The sequence below is a fragment of the Cervus elaphus genome, chromosome 4, assembly GCF_910594005.1.
Source record: "Cervus elaphus chromosome 4, mCerEla1.1, whole genome shotgun sequence".
NCBI lineage: Eukaryota > Metazoa > Chordata > Mammalia > Artiodactyla > Cervidae > Cervus > Cervus elaphus.
Window position 1 is genome coordinate 55,924,511 of NC_057818.1, and position 24,221 is coordinate 55,948,731.

At 52.8% G+C, this 24,221-nt stretch overlaps 3 protein-coding genes across 12 annotated transcripts in view; 1 reads left to right on the forward strand and 2 right to left on the reverse strand.

Annotated features, from left to right (window-relative positions):
• PLEKHA4 (pleckstrin homology domain containing A4) overlaps positions 1-9,670 on the reverse strand; it is a 24,787-nt gene extending 15,117 nt beyond the window's left edge. For 2 of the 5 annotated variants that reach the window (XM_043899729.1, XM_043899732.1), the window contains exons 1-11: positions 9,097-9,668; positions 8,527-8,616; positions 7,324-7,431; positions 5,206-5,278; positions 4,989-5,089; positions 4,722-4,831; positions 2,974-3,192; positions 2,340-2,619; positions 1,639-1,713; positions 305-352; positions 97-177 (exon numbers count right to left, since the gene is read on the reverse strand). In XM_043899729.1, coding sequence (XP_043755664.1) covers positions 97-177; positions 305-352; positions 1,639-1,713; positions 2,340-2,619; positions 2,974-3,192; positions 4,722-4,831; positions 4,989-5,089; positions 5,206-5,278; positions 7,324-7,431; positions 8,527-8,610 — 1,179 coding nt within the window. In that variant the 5' untranslated portion in view covers positions 8,611-8,616; positions 9,097-9,668. Of the gene's footprint in view, positions 1-96; positions 178-304; positions 353-1,638; positions 1,714-2,339; positions 2,620-2,973; positions 3,193-4,721; positions 4,832-4,988; positions 5,090-5,205; positions 5,279-7,323; positions 7,432-8,526; positions 8,617-9,096 lie in introns of those variants that run through there. The other 3 variants (XM_043899730.1, XM_043899731.1, XM_043899733.1) reach the window with 3 other exon arrangements.
• Positions 9,671-11,226: 1,556 nt separating this feature from the next.
• On the forward strand, positions 11,227-14,923 carry PPP1R15A (protein phosphatase 1 regulatory subunit 15A). The gene is made up of 3 exons (XM_043899734.1): positions 11,227-11,481; positions 12,159-14,084; positions 14,503-14,923. Exons 2-3 carry the CDS (start codon positions 12,168-12,170, stop codon positions 14,845-14,847), a joined length of 2,262 nt encoding a protein of 753 aa, XP_043755669.1. The 5' UTR covers positions 11,227-11,481; positions 12,159-12,167; the 3' UTR covers positions 14,848-14,923.
• Positions 14,924-16,005: 1,082 nt separating this feature from the next.
• TULP2 (TUB like protein 2) overlaps positions 16,006-24,221 on the reverse strand; it is a 62,269-nt gene continuing 54,053 nt past the window's right edge. Inside the window, exons 1-13 of one of the 6 annotated variants that reach the window (XM_043899746.1) lie at positions 23,776-24,142; positions 23,448-23,480; positions 22,968-23,019; positions 22,425-22,551; positions 21,613-21,762; positions 21,245-21,367; positions 20,323-20,444; positions 19,353-19,655; positions 17,651-17,763; positions 17,030-17,144; positions 16,847-16,945; positions 16,440-16,611; positions 16,006-16,163 (exon numbers count right to left, since the gene is read on the reverse strand). In XM_043899746.1, coding sequence (XP_043755681.1) covers positions 16,030-16,163; positions 16,440-16,611; positions 16,847-16,945; positions 17,030-17,144; positions 17,651-17,763; positions 19,353-19,655; positions 20,323-20,444; positions 21,245-21,367; positions 21,613-21,762; positions 22,425-22,551; positions 22,968-23,019; positions 23,448-23,479 — 1,542 coding nt within the window. In that variant the 5' untranslated portion in view covers position 23,480; positions 23,776-24,142 and the 3' untranslated portion in view covers positions 16,006-16,029. Of the gene's footprint in view, positions 16,164-16,439; positions 16,612-16,846; positions 16,946-17,029; positions 17,145-17,650; positions 17,764-19,352; positions 19,656-20,322; positions 20,445-21,244; positions 21,368-21,612; positions 21,763-22,424; positions 23,337-23,447; positions 24,143-24,221 lie in introns of those variants that run through there. The other 5 variants (XM_043899744.1, XM_043899743.1, XM_043899748.1 and 2 more) reach the window with 5 other exon arrangements.

Consider the following 24,221-nt stretch of genomic DNA (forward strand, 5'->3'; position numbering starts at 1 on the left):
AGCTGGCTTCTGGTATCCTCTCGTATCCTGGGCGTCAGGATGGGCTAAGGGCAGGTGGAGAGGCCAAGTGTCCCTCCCTGTCCCGGAGTCCTGTACCTTCTCCTCCTGCCTCTGATCTATCTCCTCCTGCAGCCTCCTCAGGAGCCGGTCCTGCCCACACAACTTGGTCAACAGAGTCTGCAGAAAGGAGGACAGACTGTTCATGGACCAGACATGGCTCTTCGCCCTGCCCACCCTCCCACCTTCCAAAACATTCTATCCCCAGTTCTGCGTATTCAACTAGGGTTGGATCAGGAGCGCTTACATCTGTCTCCAAGCTTTGATGGAAGGTTGAGTCTAGAGGGGGTCCCGGCTGAGGAGAGAGAGAAAAGTTGGGGGTCACACGCCCAAACAAGTCCTCATTGTAGCTCAGTGCTGAGTTGAGCCCTGTTTCTACTGGCAGGCGCCCCTTGTCCTTATTAGCTTTGTTCCAAGCTTTAGCAAAGCAAACCTCAGCGGACTAATTGCCAGATTTTTGGCTTTAGGAAGATCCAGTGGGCTTTGCTACCAAATAACTATAGCAAATACAATAATTGATGGAGAAAATTTAGACAGTTCCTTTGTGATTGAGAATAAAACAAGGATGCTCACTGCCACTGTGACAGTGTAACACAGTACTAGACATCTTGACAAACGCTACAAGTTAAGAAGAAGAAAAGTGTAAAGATAGGGAAGGAGAATGATAAAACCCTTGTTATTTACAGATGAGGCACTCATCTGCCCTGAAAATCAACAAAATGAAAAAAATTATTAAAAGAAAAAAAATGAAAAAACTTTAAAAAATTATTAGAGCAAATAAGTGAATTCAGCAAGGATGCCCGATGTAAAAGGAAGTTACAAACATTAATAGCATATCTCTACATCATCCATAATGATGTAGAAACAGATAGAAAAATAATAGAAAATGGAATAGAAAATAGAATATAATAGGAAAATCATAGAAAATAATTTTTTAAAAAGAACACACCATTCAAATAACTATAAAAACTATCAGAGTTACCTTAACTAACAGCACACAAAATCTCTATGGAAAAACTTTAAGACTCAAATGAAAGATGAAGAATACTCTTGAGAGTCCCTTGGACTGCAAGGATATCAAACCAATCATAAAGGAAATCAACACTGAATATTCACGAAAAGGACTGATGCTGAAGCTGAAGCTCCAATATTTTGGCCACCTGATGTGAAGAGCCAATGCATTAGAAAAGACCCTGATGCTGGGAAAGAATGAAGGCAAGAAGAGAAGGGGAAGACAGATGGTTAGATGGCATCACTGACTCAATGGACATGAGTTTGAGAAAGCTCCGGGAGATGATGAAGGACAGCGAAGCCTGGCGTGCTGCAGTCCATGGGGTCGCAAAGAGTCGGACACAACTGAGCGACTGAACAAAAAGGAGATTGTGTGAATGGTGGAGAGATATTCAGTATACATATGCCTCTGAATTTTCAGCAGCCCCAGGAAACTAACACAGCACCTATGCAGGCACCTTGAAATGCCCAGGCTTCTCTAGGCACACTAGTCAACGAAACGACATTCACTATAGCAAAGAAAGCATGGGAGGGGGCTCTGGCAGATTCAAGGTGCCCCAGGATACCTACCAATAAAACCATGGAAGCCCGGGTCCCAGGAGGCCTTGGAGGCAGTTGGAGATATGTGGAGGTTCCAGAGTGGGCCTGGGAGGAATATTCAGAGATGTTTAGAAATTGGCATGTCTTAGTAACAGATACAGAAAGGATGTGTCTGGCATTGAAGTGCCATAGGAGACTCTCTGAGGTTCAGAACGGGGCCCCCAGAACTTCAACTATCTTCTCTCCAGCTGTGTGCCACTGTGGGGACACGCAGGATGATAATAAACGAACAGCCTGCAAAACAGTCCCAGGGACCAATGAAAGTTGCAGCCTACTCTTACTCTCACATTTGTGGTTAGCTGTGGATTTTCTGGGCTGCAATCCCGTGATGCTCAGAGAAAATAGTAGGTGACCAGCTTGGAAAGATAAAAGTGGAGACACAAGGCAGATGCAATTCACACTGCCTCTCACAGCATTGTACTAGAGGAGCGTATTCTGGACTAGTTCATAATGTTTAAGGGGTAGTAACTGCCAAAGACCAGCCTGAAGACAGCCCTGAGAACCGACAGGAGATAAAGTTCACTGTCCCTTTCACATCTGAACCCAGCTGTGATTACGCTGAACTATAGTCTCCATGACACCCAGGGGCCAATGGCTTAGAGAGGAGCCCGGAAAGGCAGCCCGCTGGCCATATAGGAGTTGCAGGCCCTCTCGCTGCCATCTCTGCTCACCGCTGTTCTGGCCTCTTGACTCCAGTGCTGAGGACTCCTGGGGGGCCTTCCTCCCCTAGCCTCAGAAGAGGGTCCTCGGCGGGGAGTGGGGGGCCTGGAGAGGGTCTGGCGCTGGAGGCCCCAATCTAGGGGAGGCCGGACATCGATGCGACTCAGGGGGGTATGGGGTCTGGCAGAAGGTGCTGCGTCTCCAGAGGAGGGCGGAGGTCTGCGTGCAGGAGCAGAACGGGGTCGGGGGAGGCTCAGAGGAGAGGGAGGACGAGAGAGCGGTGTGAACAGGCTGAGGAGAGGAGAGAAAAGGCGAACTGTGTCGACAAGAGCTCCCTCATCCCACCATCCATCAAGTCAGCCCCGAAGACGTGTCTCCCTTCATGTGTCTCCTTGTCCCTCTGGAGCGGACCCTCCTCTCGTAGCCAGATCCCGAACAATTTTCCTCTTTGTGACATCCCCTCCTTAGGACGACTCAACAGGCTCTAACCCCGCAAGCGTCCAGCAAGTCACACCCACCTTCGAGAAAGCGCTAAGCCACGCCCCTAACCAGTCCCAGCCCTGCCCTTCGGCCACGCCCTCAGAATGCCCTCGGAAGCTCAGCCCCGTAGAACCTTCTCATCCCAGTCTCCCTTGTCCCACTCACTCTGGGCTCCTCGTCCTCCGAATTCGGGGTCCAGATTGCAGGTCAGCCGTGGGGCTGGGAGTGAGCTGCCCGGGTCGGCCACGACCTCTGGAGAGCCGCGCCACCTCTGGTGATTCTGAGCCGCGCCCCTCTTCCGCGCCCCTGTTCACTTCTGGGGGACCACCGGGGCCGCCTGGGCCCTCCCCAGTCTGGGGCCGTGCAGATGACCTGGGTTGCCCACTAACGAATGGACACAGAAAAAGACATCACTCCTTTGAGTCTTATAACAGCCCTTACTCTCATTTCACCGACAAGGACACAGGGATCTACAAGGAAAAGGGGGGAGGTGGTACACTAGCAACCGTTGTCCCCATTTTGCAGATGGGGAAACTGAGGCCTGAGTAGTATATTGTGCAATGCCACAAGGCCCTCCAGGTCGCTGGGCCCAAACTATGGGTCTCTAGCCTGAACACTGGGGCAAGTAGACAGAGACCGCCTAGAGCCTTTCCTTTTTTTAATCTGACATTGTTTAGGTGGCAGCTTCAAGGGGTGGAGATTTCTGCGGGAGCCAATTAGAGTGAGCAGTACTGATGGACATGGAACAGAACCGGACATGGAACAGCGGGACCGGTTCCAAATTGGGAAAGGAGTAGGTCAAGGCTGTATATTGTCACCCTGCTAATTTAACGTATATGCAGAGTACATCATGCGGAATGCCGGGCTGAATGAAGCACAAGCTGGACTCAAGATTGCCGGGAGAAATATCAATAACCTCAGATACGCAGATGACCCCACCCTTATGAAAGAAAGCGAAGAAGAATTAAAGAGCCTCTGAATGAAAGTGAAAGAGGAGAGTGAAAAAGCTGCCTTAAAACTCAACATTCAAAAAACTAAGATCGTGGCATCTGGTCCCATCACTTCATGACAAATAGATGGGGAAACAATGGAAACAGTAACAGACTTTATTTTGGGGGACTCCAAAATCACTGCAGATGGTGACTGCAGCCATGAAATTAAAAGACGCTTGCTCCTTGGAAGAAAAGCTATGACCAAACTAGACAGCATATTAAAAAGCAGAGACATTACTTGGCCGACAAAGATTCATCTAGTCAAAGCTGTGGTTTTTCCAGTAGTCATGTATGGATGTGAGAGTTGACTATAAAGAAAGCTGAGCACCAAAGAATTGATGCTTTTGAACTGTGGTGTTGGAAAAGACTCTTGAGAATCCCTTGGACTGCAAGGAGATCAAACCAGTCAATCTAAAGGAAATCAGTCCTGAATATTCATTGGAAGGACTGATGCTGAAGCTGAAACTCCAATACTTTGGCCACCTGATGCGAAGAACTGATTCACTGATGCTGGGAAAGATTGAAGGTGGGAGGAGAAGGGGACGACAGAGGATTAGATGGTTGGATGGCATCACCGACTCCATGGACATGAGTGTGAGCAAGCTCTGGGAGTTGGTGATGGACAGGAAAGCCTGGCATGTTGCAGTCCATGGGGTCGCAAAGAGTTGGACAGAACTGAGCGACTAAACTGAACCGAACTGAATACTGATGGACAAAGTGGCCGGCGGAGCTCACAGAGAGATACTTTTTGCCGATTGGAGATGAAGTTTCCTGGAGGTGGGACCTGAAGGGCGGAGTCGCCTTAGCTAGAAGACTAGTGATTGGACACTGAAGGTGTCAGGGTCTCAAGGGGAGGAGTTTGATTAGCTGGACCCAGATTGGAGGTATAGGGTCAGGGGCGTGGCCTAGACCTATACTCACCAATCGTCCCCCTCCGCTCGAGAGGCCCGGCCCAGCGCGCGTAGCCAGCCCCGCAGGTCCTCTAGCGTGTCAGCAGCCAGAACGTAGGTCCTCATGCCCGGGTGCTCTGCCTGCGAGAAGAGAGAGCTGGGGGACTGAGACATCGGGCCCTCTAAAAAGAAGGATGCCATGGACCCTGGTAAAGATCTTTTATCTCCAATAATGGATGCTGCATGCCTGTCCCCACGGCCCAGTGCCTTGGAGCCCACTGGGGATGGAGGGACTCACGGTGAAGGTGAAGCGCCGCCCTCGGGGAGCTCCTGGCCCATCTGGCCTGATACTGTAGCTGGGCAGCAGGACGCTTCCCAGGACGCTCTCCTCGCGGCTGTCTGCAAAAGAGAGGCTGGGATAACGGATCACACAGAGACCTGGAGGCCCAGAGACTCGAGGAAAGGGAGATGGGGAGGGGGGGGCCCGCCCACCCCATGCCAGCTGGGGCACTGACCCTTGTAATAGAAGAGGCAATGGCCAGAGAGGACGAACCAGCGGCGTTTCCAGAGCCGGAGCCCGGAGCTGTCCTGGGGAGACAGAGTGGAAGTAGAGAGGGGAGGGGAAAAGGTGGAGATAGCGACACTTGGAAGCAAAGACCCACAGAAAAGGGAGGAGCAGAGACACATATGAGACGTAACAGATTCAGATGGAGAACTGGAAACCAGTGGGTTGCAGCTGAGGGGACATAGATTTTAGACACAGCGGGACCTGAGTATGACTCCTAACCCCAGCACTTTCACACTGTGCCCTTAAGCAAGTCATTTCTCCACTAGGAACCTTATGGTTTCTCATCTGTCATTTGGGGATTGAGAAAATTACAGCAAGACTGGGACAGAAAGATACTTTACCACACACTGGCAGCAGCTTTCTGTAGGATAGTAAGTGAAGTCACTTAGTTGTGTTCGACTCTTTGCAACCCCATGGACTCTAGCCTATCAGGTTCCCCCATCCATGGGATTTTCCAGGCAAGAGTACTGGAGTGGATTGCCGTTTCCTTCTTGGCCCATTTAATATGGCACGTGAGACACAGAGAGGTCAGGTAGGTGCTGCTGAGCCATACCCTGGGTCCCCCCATTTCTTCTGCCAGAACTAATCCATCTCCAAACTTGTGCTCCTCTTCTCTTCCATCCCTTCCCACAGGAGCAGCATGATCTTTTTAAAAAATGTCTATTATATATATTTGTGTGTGTATATATATATAAGACCAGGGATTTCCCTGGTCTTAGTTGTGACACTCCTGATCTTCATCCTGCCATGTGGGATTTTTAGTTGCACCGTGTAGGATTTAGTTCTCCGATCAGGCATGGAACCCGGGTCCCCAATAGGGAGTGAGGAGTCTTAGCCACTGGACCCCTGGGCAAGTCCCCACTCATGATTCCTTAAATTTATAAATCAGATCATGAGAGTCCCCTGCTCAAAACAGAGATGACATCACAGTTAGAATAAATCTCAAATTCCTTACCCTAATTTGCTGCTTTACAAGGCATCTCCAACTCGGGTACACATAAGAATCACCAGCAGGGTTTATTAAAACACAGATCCCTGGGTCCCGCCCCCAGCGTTCTCCAGTCAGTAGATCTGGGGTGGGAGCTGACAATTTGCATTTCTAGAAAGTTCCCAGGTGATGCTGATACTGCTGGTCTGGGACCACTCTTAGAGAACCCTTCCCGGCCTCCTGTCGCTCCTCCTTTCTTTCACCTTGAAAGTGAAAAGTGAAGTTGCTCAGTCATGTCCGACTCTTTGTGACCCCATGGACTGTAGCCTACCAGGCTTCTCCATCCATGGGATTTCCCAGGCAAGTGTACTGGAGTGGGTTGCCATTTCGCTCCAAACACCAAATTTTTGCCTGCTGCAGGATCCTTTGCTTTCAGATTCCCTCTGCTCCCCAGATCTTAACACAGTGGGATCCTTCTTGACATATAATTCTCAGCTCAAATATCATCTCCCCAGAGACACCTTCCCTGACCTACAATCAAACATAGCTCTCATCCTTCAACCACCTTCCAGCACATTTTCCTATGTTATTTCTTCCTGCTCCGTCACTAGGTCATGTTCAACTCTTTGCAACCCCATGGACTGTGGCCCGCCAGGCTCCTCTGTCCATGTGATTTCCCAGGTAAGAATACTGGAGTAGGTTGCCATTTCCTTCTCCGGGATTCTTCCCGACCTAGGAATTAAACCTGCATCTCCTTCATTGGCAGGCTGGTTCTTTACCACTGAGCCACTGGGGAAGCCTGTGTTATTTCTTCACAGCGCTTCATTTCCCACCATTGTAAATCATCGAATCTATTTTTATATACGTTAATTTATTATTCATCCCTGCCATCTTGGATGCAGCTAGATACTTGTTTGTTGTATTTACATGATGTGTGCCCCAGGGCTTGGCACAGGGAAAATGTTCAAGAAGTAGTTATTGCAGGAATGAATGAGTTGACAGAATAAGGGAGGTAGCAGGGATCGGAAAAACAAATAAACATATTTGGAGATTTGGAAGGAGAGAAATGGTGGACAGCCAAGGGCACAGCCTCTGACATCACGTGGAGGGTCCTTTCCCTTGTCTCACTCACTCTACCTGTTTATGAAGCCAGCCTCGGATGTGCACAGGAAGGTTGGGGTCCCTTCTGAGCGCATTGCCCCGCTTGCCAAAGGCATGCACCTTGCTTACTGCCCGGGTGGACTTCTGAGGAGACAAGGAGGACAGAAGTGAACGCGGACTTGGGAAGGGATGCAGTGGGACCCAGGCAACCCAAGGCCCTCGCTCAGCTGTCTTTAGAAACCTGGTCAAGGAGGGAGCTGAGTTGGGGCATTAGAATTGTATGTGCATGGTGCAGAGTTGAGAGACTTTCCATGGGTGGATGGATGTGTCTGGAATCAAGGAAAAGGCCATTGACCACTAGGGAGGGGCTTGGGGAATAAAGGGTCCATTGCCAAGGAGAGCATGCCCTTAGCCACCAAAGCCAGAGATGGAGATCCAAAGCCTTTGGGATCTGAACCAGCAACATGGCTGAGTCCCTGGTGATGGGTCAGCTGCAATCAACGGACACCTTTGATTTGCCAGGGAATGGTATTCCATAGTGACCACATCCAGGTGGTGGTGCGAGCTCCAAATCCCTCCATTCCAACAGATGCCACCTCCCCAACCCCCATCCCCACAGATATCCCAGGTCAGATTCCCAAAGGATGCCCTTCCTTGGCAATGGTGCTGACGAAGGTCAGAGTCAAGTCTACAGAATCTGAACTTGGGAAGCTGGAAATGAGTGAGGGGAGGGACTGGGGGACAAGAAAATGAATGTCACTGCTGAACTTTGGGCTGGGATGATGATTTGGGAGGCAAGTATCTTGGGCCCCACGAGGCCTTAAGGTCAGAGAAGGGTCTTTCCTTTATCAGATTTCAGAACTGGGGAGATGGGATGGCTAGAGACAGGATTTCTTAGTCCCTAATAAAAGTGGACAGTGAGTTCCTGGATGGGGAGGGGGGAGGTCATGGCTGGGGAGTGGCCTTATCCTAGCAACCAGAGTCAAGCAGGGTTGTTAGTCTGGCTTCAAATTAGGAAAATACCACGGGGTGGGGACAGCTGGGAGTGCCTCTGAATTCCTAGCTTCGGCGGGTGGGCAAGTTGGGACCTTGCTAGGTCTGGCAGACCCCATTGCTAAAGATCTTTGCTCTTGACAACCGGAGTCCCTTGGGTGGCGCCGAAAGCAGGGCTTGGAAACAGGAGGATGGGGGAGCCCAGAGCACCCCCCGCTCCTTCCCAGTCCCGCCAAGAAGTCGAACCTTGGTGCTCAGGCCACTGAGCGAGGAGATCGTCGAGGCACTGCTGGCCAGGCTGAGACTGCTCCGAGGTCTGCCGTCCTCCATTGGGGGCTTGGGGAGAGAAAAAAGGGAGCTGTGTGCGCCTCTCTCTGCAGATGACCCGGGTGGGGACAGAGACAGGGTCAGGGGCTTGCAGGTCGGAGGAGGCTGAGGAGAAAGAGCCTGTTGTTTGGAGCCTGGGGGGTGCTGGGGGAGGCCCCGGCCTGGGACCGCATACCAAGAGTGATGCCAAGAGAGGTGGGCGGCCCTGGCAGCTGTGGGGAGGGGTGGAGGGGAGTCATATGTAGCCCGGGACAGAGAATAGGGGCCCCTTTATTCTTGCCCCCCTGCCCTCTGGCCAGGAATTTGACCCTCTCTCTGCTCAGGAACCCCCCCATTCCCTGACTCTTTTCGGGGCTACCCCACCCCCACCCCCAGCTACCTGTCTCCTGCCCTCCCTCCCACATGCACCCCTAAAACATCCCTGCCAAGTCCCAGGACACCAAGAATGTGCACTCTGGCAGCTCCTTGCAGCCCAGCCAGGGGACTTACCGGCTCTGGGGTCCGGAGGGCAGAGAGCACGTGAGGGCAGCGTGGGTGCTGGGACACCCAGCCTCAGTCCCCCTCCTCGGCCGCCTCTCAGGGGCTGCCTCTCATAGCCCTCCGCCCTCACCTGCTCATCCACACCCTTTTTGTCTCTTTGTCTCTGATGGTGTCTCTTCCTCGGACGATCTCTCTTCCGCTTACCCTGTCTCTCTCTCCAGTCTCACCTTCTGTCTCCGCGTCTCTGGCTCTCCAATCTCTTGTCTCTCCCAGTCTCTCCCTCACTCCTTCTCTCCTCTGCAGCACCCCCACCCCGCATACCACTTTCTCTCCCAGTCTTTCTTGTTTCTGTCCAAATCTTTTTCTGGGACTCACGGAGTTCTCCTCTTTAAGTCTCCATCCCCTTTTCTCTCTCTCTCCCCCTCGCTGTCTCTCCCTCTCCCTTACAATCTCTTTCTCTTTCTCTCCGTGGCCCTCCACGACCGCTGTTTCCTCCTCTCCCGGATTCCCCTTCTCACTTTCTCTCTTCCTCGCTCGCCCAGTTTCTCTTTCCTCTCTGCGGGTCCTTCCCTCCCTCTGCCAGCCGCCCACGCGCCTGTCTCCCCTCCCAATCCCAGCTGACCCCGCCCCTCTTGGCCTCCCCACCGCAGCCTGACCTCTGGCTCAGCTGCCCCCGCAGCCGAGGGGAGGGGTTGGGGGCGATTTCTAGCCCCCTCCCCGACCCCTAGATCCCTGCTGGACTGCAGCCTGGGCCACCGGGATCCCATAAAAGCTGAAGTTAGAATTCCTAAATATTTGGCGAGTAGGAACTGGGCCTGGACTCCAGGGCCTCAGTGGGTTGGTCGCTGTCAGGGGCCTGGGTCACTGGCGAGCCCTGAATGGAGATCACTGGGATCTTGGAAGGGGCGGGGGCTCAGACTCCTGAACACTTGGAAAGATGTGATCCTAGGATTCAGGACTGCTGGGCTGTGAATGGAGCTGGGATTTGCAAGGGTGGCTTTAAGTGGACGGGTCCAAGTGTGCCAGCGAGGAGGAGGGGCCCAGATTCCTGAGCGAGCAGGGTCAAGTGGCCAGGGTCAATGTCCACCTTGGACTCAGGTGAGAATTCCATTCTAGACTGAGGATGACCCCTTCAGGAGGGAAACTTGAGTCCTGAGCATATTTTGAAGAACATGATTATGGGGTGGGGGGTGGAGGGCGTGAGTGGGGGGGGGGGTGGTGCGGGGAGGACTGGAACTGTGTTCCTGGGCCTGGAACTTGTGGCAGAAGACTCACCCCCACTCCCATGAGGTTCCGTTGGTGCTTCACAGCCAGAATTTCAGTTTGTGTAAGCAGAGGTTTTTTGTTTTGTTTTGTTTTTATAAATTTGAAGCAAGTGAAACCTACGAGTGGAGACTTGTGCCCGAGACAGGGAAGGGGTCTGAATTTTTGGTTAGGTATCCCCTCACCACGGTAAAGAATCTGCCTGCAATGCAGGAGACCTGGGTTCAATCCCGGGATCAGGAAGATCCCCTGGAGAAGAGAATGGCTATCCACTCCAGTATTCTTGCCTGGAGAATTCCAGGGACAGAAGAGCCTGGCTGGCTACGGTCCATGGGGTCGCAAAGAATCGGGTACAATTGAGACTAACACCTTCACTTTCACCACGTATTTGTTGAGCACCTGCTATGTGCCAGGCAGTGAGCAAAGCAAAGTGCCTGCCTTCAAGGGGCTTATACATTCTGTCTCTTTTGCAATGAATCCAGACTCTGCTGTGACCGCTTTGGGCAAGTGATTTCATTCCCAAGCCTCAGTTTCCCCATCTGTGATATGGGAACAATAATACTTTCCCACACCAGGTAGGAAGCCGAACAGATGGAAAGTGGGAGACTCTAGACGGGGGCCTGGTCTTAAATTAGAGGCGAGGCGTTTGCCTAGAACAAGGGTTAAAAGAGCTCCCTTTCTGCTTCAGCAGTTCACGCGCCTTGAGTGATAGCTCGCTCGCTTGGGGCGTGGCCACGCTTGGAAACACCGCCGCCGCGTGACGTCACAAAGCCTGGAATCTCCGCGAGAAGTCCAACCTTGTTTTCAGTTCCCTTCCCTCACGTTTACGTTTCGAAACCCCGCCTCCCCTCTGACGTCAGCACGTCCGGCTGCCTTGGTCCATAAAAGCGCTGAGGGTAGCGTCACCTCTCCGTGGTTTCCGGCCTGGATGTATTTGTATGTTTCCCTGGACGATCGTACGCCTCTTTGTCGCGACAGCGCTTGCAGCAGCCGGTGACAACTTGAGTCCTCGAGCCCGAAGCCGGAGGGCGAGATGAAAGCGCTGACCTCCCGAGCCGTCCGAACCTGCGATCTCTTGTGGCAACCTCAGCCGGCACTCCTGCCTCCAGGTTGACGCGCAGTCCAGAGCTGGTGAGTTGAGGGGATCGGAACACCTAGGTTCCGAGGGGTTGGGGGCTGGGACCGGACTCCTGGCCAGTTAGGAGGCGGGAGCTCAGACTTGTGAGTTACGGTGGGTATTAAGGAAGGCCTGGGAACCTGAGGGGTTCTGGAGGGGTGGGTGGAACCCCAGGGTTCCGACTTAGGAAGCAGAAAGAATTGGAAACTTGGGAGTCCTGAGGCAGACGGAGGAGGGGTCTGGGAGCCAGACTCGTGGGTCCCCAGAAAAGTAACCATCTAGGGATCGGAATTTTTGAGTTTCCAAGGCGGGGGTGGGTGACGGGGGCTGATTTGTCAGTCCTCAGGAGGTTGAGAGAAGCAAGGACTAGGACTTTGTCCCCAAGAGAAGCAAGTAGAGGACCTGCGTTTTGACTTCCTGGGACTAGGACTTATGGGTTTGAGAGCAGATGGGGCTGGGGGCTTGTTGACTAAGGGAAGGAGAACAGGGGACTCCTGGGTTTTGAGAGAAGAGGTGGGGAAACAAAGGTCAGAGATGGGAGTGGCTGGGATCAGAAAGGAATGTGGGGCAGGAACTCCTGCGTTGCTATTTGTGTTACTATTTCCGTTGCTATGACTCAAGGTCATCCTCTGATGCTATTCCCTTAAATGGCTTCTAAACTTGACCCCTTTTTTCCCTCCCTTTTCCCCAGCCCAGACAGATGGCTCCAAGCCAAATGCCCCATCAGCCTGCCCACTGGAGAGGTACCCACCCCTTCTTCCTCCTGTCCCCACTGATGGGCCTTCTCAGCCGGGCGTGGAGCCTCCTGAGGGGCCCAGGACCTCCAGAGCCCTGGCTAGTGGAAGCAGTAACCAAAGCAGATCAGGGAGGAGCTGGCCTGGAGGATGAAGCAAAGGCTTCTGTGGCCACCTACCATGCCCCCTGGGGCAGGCGCCCTCAAGAGGAGACCAAAGACAGTGGAGCGGCTGAGGAGGACGGAGAAGCCTCCCCGGGGGCCTACCCTGACCTGGAAGCCGAGCGCTCTCTTCCCGAAGTCTGGGGACTTTCAGATGATGATGATGAAAAGTATGGTGGGGAAGAAGCAACTGGTGTCCCTGGAGAGCAGGAAGAATTTATGGATGGCCAGCCTGCTCCCCTGTCCCTCAGCCTTCTGATGAGATCTCTGCCGGACCTTCCTGGGGAGGAGGAATCTAAGGAAGAAGCGGTTACTGGAGGTAAAGAAGTGACCGCATTCTCTTTTCCTCTGTCACACTGGGAGTGTTGCCCAGGGGAGGAGGAAGAAGAGGAGGAGGAGAATGGAGAAGCCATTAGGGTGTGCGGCCCGGTAAATGGAGCCACAGAAGGAAGAACAGAGACTGAAGCAGCCACGAAGACCTCCATGTCCCCCTCATCTGTAGGCTCCCACCTCAGGGCCTGGGAATGTTGTTTGGGAGAGGAGCCTGAGGAGGAGAAGGACAAACAGGCTGAGGAAGGAGATGCTGACCCAGGGCCACACTCCACAAGTCTAGCCCAGAGGCCCTCGCTCAGGACCTGGCAGCATCCATCCAGTGTGATCACAGAGGAGGAGGAGGACAGTGATTCAGAGGAAACGGGGGCTTCCTCTTCTGTCCCAGCCACAAGTGCCTTCCTGAGCGCCTGGGTGTATCGACCAGGAGAAGACACAGAGGAGGAGGATGAAGAGGAGGAGGACTGTGACTCAGAAGCATCTGAAGATGAGGGAGAAGCCGAGGCCTCCTCTTCCATCCCACCCACAAGTGCCTTCCTGAGCGCCTGGGTGTATCGACCAGGAGAAGACACAGAGGAGGAGGATGAAGAGGAGGAGGACTGTGACTCAGAAGCATCTGAAGATGAGGGAGAAGCCGAGGCCTCCTCTTCCATCCCACCCACAAGTGCCTTCCTGAGCGCCTGGGTGTATCGGCCAGAAGACACGGAGGAAGAGGAGGACTGTGATTCAGAAGCAACTGAAGATGAGGGAGAAGCCGAGGCCTCCTCTTCCATCCCACCCACAAGTGCCTTCCTGAGCGCCTGGGTGTATCAGCCAGGAGAAGACACGGAGGAAGAGGAGGACTGTGATTCAGAAGCAACTGAAGATGAGGGAGAAGCCGAGGCCTCCTCTTCAATCCCACCCACAAGTGCCTTCCTGAGTGCCTGGGTGTATCGGCCAGGAGAAGACACGGAGGAAGAGGACTGTGATTCAGAAGCAATTGAAGATGAGGGAGAAGCTGAAGTCTCCTCTTCCATCTCTCTGACAAGTACCTTCCTGAGTGCCTGGGTGTATCAACCAGGAGAAGACACAGAGGAAGAAAATGAGCATGAGGATGAAGATGATGAATCAGGAGCAGCTGACTTGGGACCCAGCCCCTCCCTTCAGACCCAGAGTGCCCTCCTCAGGGACCAGATTTATCAGCCTGGAGAGAAAACAGACAGAGGGGAAGCTGCTGAGAAGTGGGGAGAAGCTGAGCCCTGCCCCTTCCGAGTGGCCATCTATCTACCTGGAGAGAAGCCCCCTCTTCCCTGGGCTCCTCCTCGGCTGCCCCTCCGACTACAAAGACGGCTCAAGTCTGCACAAACCCCCACCAGGCATCCGGACCTTGAACCTCTCCCAAAGACCAGAAAGGTGGGTACTGAGAACTTAGATCCTTGAGGTTAGGGAGGAGAGGGCTGGGAGCTGGCACTCCTGGGTCTGGGGACCAAAGGACTGGAGGCCCCGACTCCTGGCTCCTCCGTGTTGCAGAGGGTTGCATGTGAGCTCCATTGGTAGGGCTGTGTTCACGTTAATGCAATCCTTTGCAAGAGGCTGGCCCCTGTGGGAGGAAGGAGCCTCTGAGCTCATGTCAACCCCAGGGCCCCACCTCTACCTTCAGTGAGTCAGCTGGGGAATCTCTTGGCAGGCGAGATAACAAACCAGATGACAAACGTTGTTGTGCAACTCATTTTTCTTTTGTTTCTCTTTCTCCCCACCTCCCCACCTGCTGCCCTTTGTATCTCGTGTGTGTATGTGTGTGTCTTCCATGTCTGTGCCCGTCCATCTCCAGGTGCGCTTCTCTGAGAAGGTCTCCGTCCATCCCCTGGTTGTCTGGGCAGGACCGGCCCAGGCCGCCCGCAGAGGCCCCTGGGAGCAATTTGCCCGGGATCGAAGCCGCTTCGCCCGACGTATCGCCCAGGTCCAAGAGGAGCTGGGTCCCTACCTCACCCCTGCTGCCCGGGCCAGGGCCTGGGCACGTCTCGGGAACCCTCCCACTTCCCTGGCCACCGTCCCTGCCCCTACCTGGACCTCACCGATGTCCCCCATCCAGGCCACGCCCTTGAGCCACGCTCTGGCCCCTCCCTCCCCTCCATGTGTGTCTCCTAGCCTAGACCTCAGTGGGAGGCGTGGCTAATGTGCAGTAGTTTTTGTGTTAACTATTTATTTATTTGAATGTTAGTTTACATAATGAATAAAGCTTTTTGTAGTAAGCAGCGTCTCTGTGTGTGTCTGAACTGACAGCATCCACTACTCCTCAGTCCCCAAGACAGTTGAGGGGGGAATACATAAAGGCCACACGTCCATGGAGGATAAACTACATTTCCCATCATCCGTTGAATCTGCCTCTTCCCATCCTGAGGCTTCTTTTGAACTAAAGACTGGTGGGTTTTGTCGGGGTGTTTGTTTTTTTTTTTGCTTCTGCCTACATTTTATTAAACCTAGGAAAGTTTTCTCCCCAAAGGGTCTGGGAGCTGAACTCACTAATTCCTAAAAAAGGGTTAAGCTCCAGTTTTCTGTGTGCTCCTGAAATAGACTTATCCTCCCTACTGGCAGATGTGGTGAGTTCCCCAAGGCTTTTATACTTACAAATGTATCTGATTTCACATTTATAAATCCTATGTCCATAAACTGTTTCCTTACCTGTAAAATGCGGCTAACAACTGCGCATACCTTATGAGTTTATAAGATCCCCAAATAAGTCATAATTAAAACAATGTTAAATAACATGTTAAGTGTTGGCTACTACTGTAACTATTCTTTCACCCACACATGCATGTCTTCAATTACCCATCCTACTTACTGCTCCAACTTAAAAAACTGCTCAGCAGTTCAAACAAGAGTGCTCCAAATGTCCTGCACCTGGTCCAGCCTCATACCCTGCCCCTCCCCACTGGTTCCCCAGGCTGATGCTACACCACCCTTTCATTCGGAAAACCACCAACGTCCCTCCCACCTTTGTATGAGCTACTGCCTGATGTGCCCGTCCCTGACCTCTCTGGCTCAGCTAGTTCCTTGTGGTTATTCAAATGTAGCATAAAAGTATATATATTTTAGAGCTGCCTTGCTCTGACCCAGCCCTTATATTTTCCTCCTTTATAGTAGGCGAGCCTTTTAAAAAGACCCATCCCCCATGATCGGACTATGATTTCAGGAGAGCAAGTGTTGCCCAACAGCCCACTCCCTAGAGCACAGAACGGGGCGCCCAGGCGCCATCTAGTAAGTATTGGTTATTAGTAAATTCATGTAAAAGAAGGCATGTTGAGGCCCTTTCTTTAAGTGAGCAGGCACAGAAGCTGATGAGAGTTATTTATTGAATTTACTCACATGCCAGCTTCCCATCGAAACTGGACAAGCAGATGGCAAAGGCTTGGAGTGGGCAAAGTGGGAAGCGGAAGTCCATGGTGAACGTGTCTGGGGCTATACGACCAAACTGGAGCACGAGGTAGTCAGCTGAAGAGGAAGTCAGGAACTGAGGCTGTGTTAGTTCCCTGCCGCGGGCCTCTGAGCCGCGAGAACTACGACTCCCGAGAGGCTGTGCGGCGCCCTTATTCCGCCCAGAATCCCGGAAGCGTGTTTACATGGCCCTCTGCCGAGTAAACTACACTTCCCAATAGGCTTTGCAATAGCGTGGAGTCTGCCCTCCCTACAAAAACGCTCAAGTGCTAATGGGAGAAGTATTTCTCCTCCTGCCCCCTTGCCAAGGTAAATAGGTTCCTAGCAGCTCACGGTCATCCGGATGAACGATCTGGAAGTTCTTGACCGAGGCCCGCGTGACCCGACCATGAAAATTGAGCACGTAGGCGCCGCTCTTGTCGTTCCACGATGGGGGTTTATTTCGCAGCAGGACCAGGCCCTGCCTGGCTCCCCGTTGGAGGCGACTCAGGAGCGATTCTTGTTCCTAAAGAGTAAAGTAGGGGGCGTGGTTAGCCAACTACCAACCAGCTTTTTTCCTCCGAACGCAGAATTTTGAGTCCCTAGTTTTCCCTTCCTAAGGCATATAAATCTGACAAAATCCTCCCGGCTTATGTGACCTTATGTAACCCATCGGCCCCCTCTCCTCTTAGCACCTATGGCCGGTCCCCCAGACCTTCCTCCTCCACTGACCCAGAGATTCTCAAGTTTGGTGGACTCACATTTTGTGGCTGGACACACATTCTCTGGTTCTGGGCGTTGATTTCCGGAATAACAACATTCATTTTCCGGGGCCCTCGGAATCCCAAGACGTTGGTCTCCTGAGGGTGGTATGCTCCATTTGGCCTGCTTCTTTCTCCCTCCCCACCGTTCTACTCCTCTCTCTCATCTCCCCGAACACTCACATAACATACAGCCGCCAGCTCCTCCCTGATCCGAGCAGTCTCCGGGAAAAAATGTTTCCTTTCCGGATTCACCCCATTGTCGAAGATGCTGAACTTGGTGCCCAAGACATTAGATCTGCTCCAGAAGGGAAGTGGTCAGAATAAAAACAATAATTATTCCTGTTTTGCCGTACATTAACTGCTTTCCTATGTCATCTCATCAAGTCTTTCGATCCATCCTCTTATGTAAGACTCATCTTCCATGTACCAGTCCCAGGTCCCTCTCTTCCTTTGGGGAGGATTTTTAGGCTCCTGCCTTGAGGCTTTAGCAACACTCTTCCTCTAAGACAGAACTCACATATACCAACCCTCTTCTGTCACAGGAACTTAGGAATCCCAGCTCACTGCCGCTCAAGAAATCAAATGTCTTTAATGCCAGCCATGCCTCCAAAGTCTTCAGTTCTATCCCCAACCACCCTGGAGTTATAACTTGAAGGACTACATAACCCATCAGTCCCTAAGAGAAAAAGTTCTAGAGCAGGTGGAACTTGTACCCTTGGACCGCTGGGAAGTGTAGTTCAATCGTCCCCTTCCTCCCACCCCTTGCCACCTGTTTAGCACACACATCAGGACTCTGCCCACCTGACTTTGCCCACAAAATTGTCCCCATCCCGAGACAGGTCTGTAGGGTCCAGAGAGATGAGGTAATTAGAGGTTGTGCTCCTTTTCCTCTTGCGCCCCGCCAGAAGGAAGTGCTGTGGATGTGATAAATAGCCCATTAGAATCGACTTCTGATACTTGGCTAGAGCTAGGGGCCCAAAGACCGGGTCTTCCCTGGTAGCAGTGGTGCTAGTGGTAAAGAAGCGACCTGCCAATGCAGGAGACCTTAGAGATGTGGGTTCGATCCCTGGGTCAGGAAGATCCCCTGGAGGAGGTATGGCAACCCACTCCAATATTCTTGCCTGGAGAATCCCATGGACAGAGGAGCCTGGTGGGCTACTATCCATAGGGTCACAGAGTCGAAAAGGATTGAAGCGACTTAGCGTGTACACAGGGGTCCAAAAACAAGGAAATACCATGTCCCAAGACAGAGGAAAGGGTTATAGAGCAATAAGTGTCCTAAGGCTTGCTGGAGAGGAAAGGTAATCAGTCCTGAACATTCACTGAAAGGACTGATGCTGAAGCTGAAAGTCTTTAATACTTTGACCACCTAATGCAAAGGTCTTCTTCATTGGAAAAGACCCTGATGCTTGGAAAGACTGAAGGCGGGAGAAGGGGATGACAGAGGATGAGATGGTTGGATGGCATCATGACTCAGTGGACATGAGTCTGAGTAAGCTCTGGGAGTTGGTGGACAGGGAAGTCTGCCATGCTGAAGTCCATGGGGTCACAGAGTCGAAAATGACTGAGCAACTGAACTGAGGCTTGCTGGTAGATGCAGGAAGTCAGGTGGGTCCCGAAAAGGGAGCCTCATTTCACATCTTAATATCTCCCCCTACTCCTTCGGATATTGGGCCCAGGGCTGAGGGAAAGCCAAGGCAGGGGGCGAACTTGCCTGGCAGGCAGGGCCTGGCTTTAGAATAGGGAAGGGCCTCACTTGGAACATTACAGCAGGACTTTAGTGTTTCATCTGTAAAAACCCAGTCTGGCACTGAGTAGGGGAAAAGTTTCTTTCTGGGGGAGAATGAATAATTGAGAGGCGGTCACACGTGAGACAGAAATGACCTGAGAGGGGCATAGCTTGGCTATCAATGGAAAATCCACGAAGGGAGAAGCTTAGCTCCTGAGAGGGGCTGGGGCTGTCTCAGGATTGGGTGGGACTAGGGCCTAGATTTGGATCAAGTGAGAAGTGAAAGTCGCTCAGCCGTGTCCAACTCTGTGACTCCATGGACTATACAGTCCATGGAATTCTCCAGGCCAGAATACTGGAGCGGGTAGCCGTTCCCTTCTCCAGGGGATCTTCCCGACCCAGGAATCCAACCGGGGTTTCCTGCATTGCAGGCGGATCCTTTACCAGCTTAGCTACCAGGTAAGCCCCAACAAAAGGTGGCCGATATCTGGAGGGTCTGTAAGGGGTGGGGTTTGGGACTCTGAGGGGGCGTGGCCTACCTGTGAGCAAGGCCAGCTCTATTTGAAAGTGGACAACCCTGGGTTATGGGATGGGGAGGGCCTATGCCACTGGGCTCTGAGTATAAAGGAGCCCAGTTCTCTGAAGGGCAGGGCCTGGCGTTGGAGCTGATTAGTCCTAGCTCAATGAAGAGCAAGGCCTCGATTCGCCTAAGTCAGTCTTGACCTCACTCAGACCCTGCGAGGTGGGACTTGTTTCCAAGCTGCCAGACCACACCTTCCGGCCGTCGGCTGCCTCCAGGTAGAGATAGTAGAAAGGGAACATGCCCTTGTCTACACCGCTCTTGTCGCGGCTGATGCAACACTGCACCATGCAACCGCGCATCGCTGGCCGCAGCACATATGCTTTCATGTCTTCGCCCAGCCGAGGGCCTGGGGCGCAGGGAGGCGTGTGGGGCGAGCTCCCCACATCGCCGCTGCCCACACCGTGTGCGCCCTCGGACACCACTTCGACGCCCGTCTCTGGGGATTTCCTCATGGTAAACTCCGGCTCCTCTTTCTTCTCTTCCAGGTCTTCACCCTGGCCCACGCACCAAATTCAAGTTCAGAGAGAGCAGACTCGCCCTCCTCAGCCGGCTCACCCTCCCCCGCTCGCCGCTATGCCAACTAGTGATTGGCCATCCCAGGTCAGGGTTACACTGTCTCTCGACCAAGTTTCTGTCTATTGGTCAAATATCTCAGCTGCCTGCTGATTGGCCAGTACGGTTCAATGCCCAAGATCAAACCCCAAGATCGCTTCATTTGTTGATTGGCCAGTAACATTAGCCACACCCATTTCACCTACCGATTCGAGAATCCTGTTGAAAGCACTGCCCATTCCTTTAATACCCGTGTTCACAGGGTCTATATATTAACATATAATACCGCCCAGATCTTCTCAACTGAAACTGTCTCGATTTCATTCATACCAAAATGAGTGCCACCTGGCCCTTTCCTATCACTATTTCACCCTCTCCAAAGCTCACTGCCTTTTGGTGGGCTGGGTTTTAAGGCATATGCTCACATCAGTTCTGATCCTCTAGGTTAAAAATAAATGGTACACACAAAGAACTTCCGCTAGCCCAAACATAACAGGTTCCACCCACCAGTAAAAAGGGCCCTTGATTGGGCTGCAGAATTTTAGCGCCCCGCGAGCCTGAGACTAGCCCTCCTCCTCCTATATCTTTATTGGCTGTGCCACCTCCCACCTTGTTGGAGGCCAAGTCTCCAAGGCCACCGTCACCATCCATTCCAGGGCTTGATCTGGCACTGGGCACTTCGTATTCATTTCCAACATCCTGTAATTTGCTCTCGTCCTCAGCACTGGCGCCTAAAGGTTAGAAAAAGCCCTGAAAAGACTGAACTCAGGACACCTGGATCCCAGGAGCTTGGGACAAGGTCATCAGTGCTGGCTGGAGAAGGTCAGAACTCCCAGGTTTCCGACTCCTACTTATTTATCATCAACTTCACTTGCCGGATCCTCCTCCTCCCCTATGTGCACAGGAGTCTATACAAGTTGAGAAGTCTGTGACTGCCCTGGATCTAAGGACAGGGAGGGATTAGAGTCCTCTCTTTCCTTTGTCCCAGAGAGAGCATCCGGGAGACTGGGGAACTAAAATGGGAGGAGGGAGCAAATTTGGGGTTATAACTCAGAGTCCTGTTATTGAAATCACTGGTCAAGTCATGAGAATAAAAGGAAATGTCCCTACCATTGAATATTATAAAGAAAAAGGAATGAAATACTGATAATGCTACAAAATAGATAAACATTGAAGCAAGCAAAAGAAGCCAATCACAAGAGATTATATACTGTATTATTCTATATATGAAGTGTCTAAAGAGACACAAATTAAAATAGTAGTACTTAGGTCTGGGAGAAATGGGGGGTGGGGCAGTGACTGATAAAATGTATAGGGTTTTCTTTTGTGGGTAATGATAATAGTCTAGAATTCATTATGGTGTGTGTTGCACATCTCGGTAAATACACTGAAAACCATGGAATTGTAAATTTTTAAATGAGTGAATTGGTATAATATGTGAAATATATCTCAACAGAGCTATTACAGAAAAGGGGGAGGAAGTGCCACATGGACCAGTGGACCAGATTTCACCCGGTGTCACAGAAATTACCAGATCGTTGGTGGGCTGGCCAACCTTTGCGCGACAGAAGAGTCCCCGGAGGCTCTTCACAAGGAGGCGGCGAGGCAGGAACATCCTCCACGGAGACTTCCTCCAACTCCAGATCAGAGCTGCCTGGTAGTCAAGAAAGGGAGGAGAACTGGAGACGGGGATTTCTGAATACCAGGGAAGGAAGAGGGCTGGAGATGCAGATTCCTGGGTATTGGAGGAGAAGGTTCATGACCTGGACTCCTTGCGGTGAAGCATATCCGGGCCCGCGGGGGTCCTTTGGAGACAGCAATGACTGAGTGGTTCTAGACTCCTGAGTTCTAGGGGGAGTGGAGTTCCGGGGTATCAACCGCCCAAGGATTTGAGATTACCTGCTTCTGTCGGCAGTAACAGAGGGTCACGCTCGCCACTGCCATCTCCACCGCAGCTCACGGTGCCCAGGATACCGTGGGATTCAGTGCACAAATGCGCCTCTGGCACATTCTCCTGAAGGAAAGGATTCCTGGGGCCTGGGAGGGGGTCTGGGAGAAGGTGTGGCAAGGCCCATTAACACGAAGCACAAAATCCTGGTCCTCTGAGAAGATCCGCCTCCTCGCTGGTCTCCCAAACCTCGTCCCAGATTGACTACCCAAACCCTCGAGACCAACTCAGAACCCGAACCCCAAGACTCAAACAAGCACAGCCCTACCACTAAACTGTCGCGATTCCGTGTGTAAACAATCCCACGCGGACTCTCCAATAAATCGGCTTTAAATTGCCCAGGCCTGGCCCCGGGGCTTTGCCTACTTCAGCCCTCCGGTTTCTTCGGAGCTGCGTCCCAGCGCTTTTCCAGGCACCTCCCCCAACTCTCCCAAGCCCACGAGTTCCACGACTCCTTAGACCCCGTCCCCACCCGCACTCTCTGGGCGGTCCTCGGCTCTCCCAGGCTCCACCCTAGCCGAATCCCAGAACTCTTTCGGGGCCCGCCTCTACTAGCACCATACCTCGTACTCCCCGAACTCTCACAGGCCCCGCCCACGGATCATCAGGCCCCGCCCCCGCGCTCTAACAAAGCGCCGCCGCCCTCCACGAGCTCCGCCAGGCTCCTCCCCTCTAGGCCCTTTAGGCACCCCCCCTCCACACACTCCCACAGGCCCCTCCCTCCAGCCTGAGCTCCTGCGGGACTCGGGGCAGCTTTCCTCACCGGTGGCAGCCGAGAAGCGCTCCTCCCGCCGCCTCGGTCTCCGCGGCCGCACTGAAGCGTCAGGATTGGCCTGAACCATGAGGGGCTCTTGGCGCTTCCGTCGCTGCTTCTTCTCAAACAGACGCCACTGCAGGAGCGGGAAAGAGGTGGGGTGGGGGTCTAGGAACCGAACCGGAAGACAGGGGTGAAAGGGGGCCTGGGGCAAGGGGAGTCCTTGCATAGGTGGGAGAGTTCCAGGCCTTCAGTCTCTCAGCAACTCCTTCCGTAGAACCCTGAGTCCTGGCATCCAGGCCCCTCCTCCCGAAGGACCTAGGAGTCCTAAGGATCCAGAACCCTTGTTCCTTAGAAATTTTGGAGTCTCGTCACCAAGATTTGCTTCCCGAGGATTCCTAATTCCTGTTTTCTCGTTTCCCAATTGCAAAACTTGAGACTCCGAGAGAGCCAATGAGGACCAGGAGTCCCAGAGCAAGTCCTGGGGGTGGGACTCCTGAGGGGGTATGGGAGATGGAAGGGGAGGGTTGGCAGGATTCCTGGGCACAGTACCTGCTCTTCCAGCTTCTGCAGTCTCATAGCGGCAAGCTCATCTCCCAGGGCCCTGAGAGAGGTGCAGGCTCGTAGTGACAGCAAGCAGGGCACCCCCGTTGCCCAAGAGCCCTTCCCCTTCTTCCCGCTGCCCAACTTAGGGTTCTGAACGCTTGTGAGGTCACAGAAGAGATAGAACCTGAGTCTGCTCCACCAGTGCTGAAGTTCTTTCTCCCTGCACTGGCCTATCTAGAGTCCAGGGGTCAGAGATCTCAAGCCCCTCCTATCTCAGGACTCAAAGCCCCCAGCCCTTCCTCTTTCAGACCCAGGGGTCCTCATCTGTAGCTCCCTCCTGTTAGGTAGGTAGGACCCAGAAGTCCAAGCCCCCAGCCCCTCCCTTCAAGGCACACAAGAAGAGCTGCTGAGCAGGTGTGGGCATAATCAAAGCGCCCCCTTGCCCCCTCCATCTCTACCCTTGCCCATCCCGTTTCCCCCACTCACTCTTTCTTCCATGTATCACTTTTCCGAGACATTCTGGAGAAGCAAAACAAGGAGTCAGGAACCAGACCCAACATCCCAATAGGTGCTGCCCTCCAACACCTGATCTTAAGCTTGGGATTTTCTCCTGGACCCAGGCAACCCAAATTCCAGTGTCAGTACTTGTTAGGGACCCTGAAGCCTGTTTCCAGCTTTCACCACTATCAGGAGCCCAGAAGTCCAGCTTGCTCTTCCCCCAATACCTAACTCTCTCCTTCACCCAGACATGAGAACTCAGGACTCTGGACCCCAAACACCCCATCCCCAGTGATCCCAGACCCCCAGTACCCACCTGCCTGGGATCCTGGAGACCTCTCCTGCTCTCTTGCCTGGAGAGGCTTTTCACATTCACACCTCAATTCCTTGCCTGTCTGGCCAATTTCTAAACATAACTGACCCTCTCTTTGGAAATCAGGGACATAATCTCTGGCTCTCTGGGAAGTAAGCAGGGGAGAAAAGAGGGCTCAGAGGGAGGGCAGGAGATTCCCTTGGAACCTGCCCTGATCCCCCTCCCTTCTGACCCACCCCACGCTCCACTTCCAACAAAGCAATGACCTTTGGCCTCTGCTGCAGCCTGGCAACCCTGCTCCAGGGGTTCTAAATTGGAAGAACGTACAAGTGTTCCTTAAAGGGACCTGCGAGGGGCCTCGTCGCAAGCTCTCTTCTCTCTTACATAAGAAACTTATAATGTGACCTGTGCCAACTACTATCGATCTGTAATTTACAGCCACGTCCAGG

Bases quoted from the DNA above. Each gene is read 5' to 3' on its own strand.
- PPP1R15A (XM_043899734.1), top strand. From the start codon at position 12,168: ATGGCTCCAAGCCAAATGCCCCATCAGCCTGCCCACTGGAGAGGTACC. The intron at 14,085-14,502 runs GTGGGTACTGAG...GTCCATCTCCAG, and splicing joins CTCTCCCAAAGACCAGAAAG to GTGCGCTTCTCTGAGAAGGT.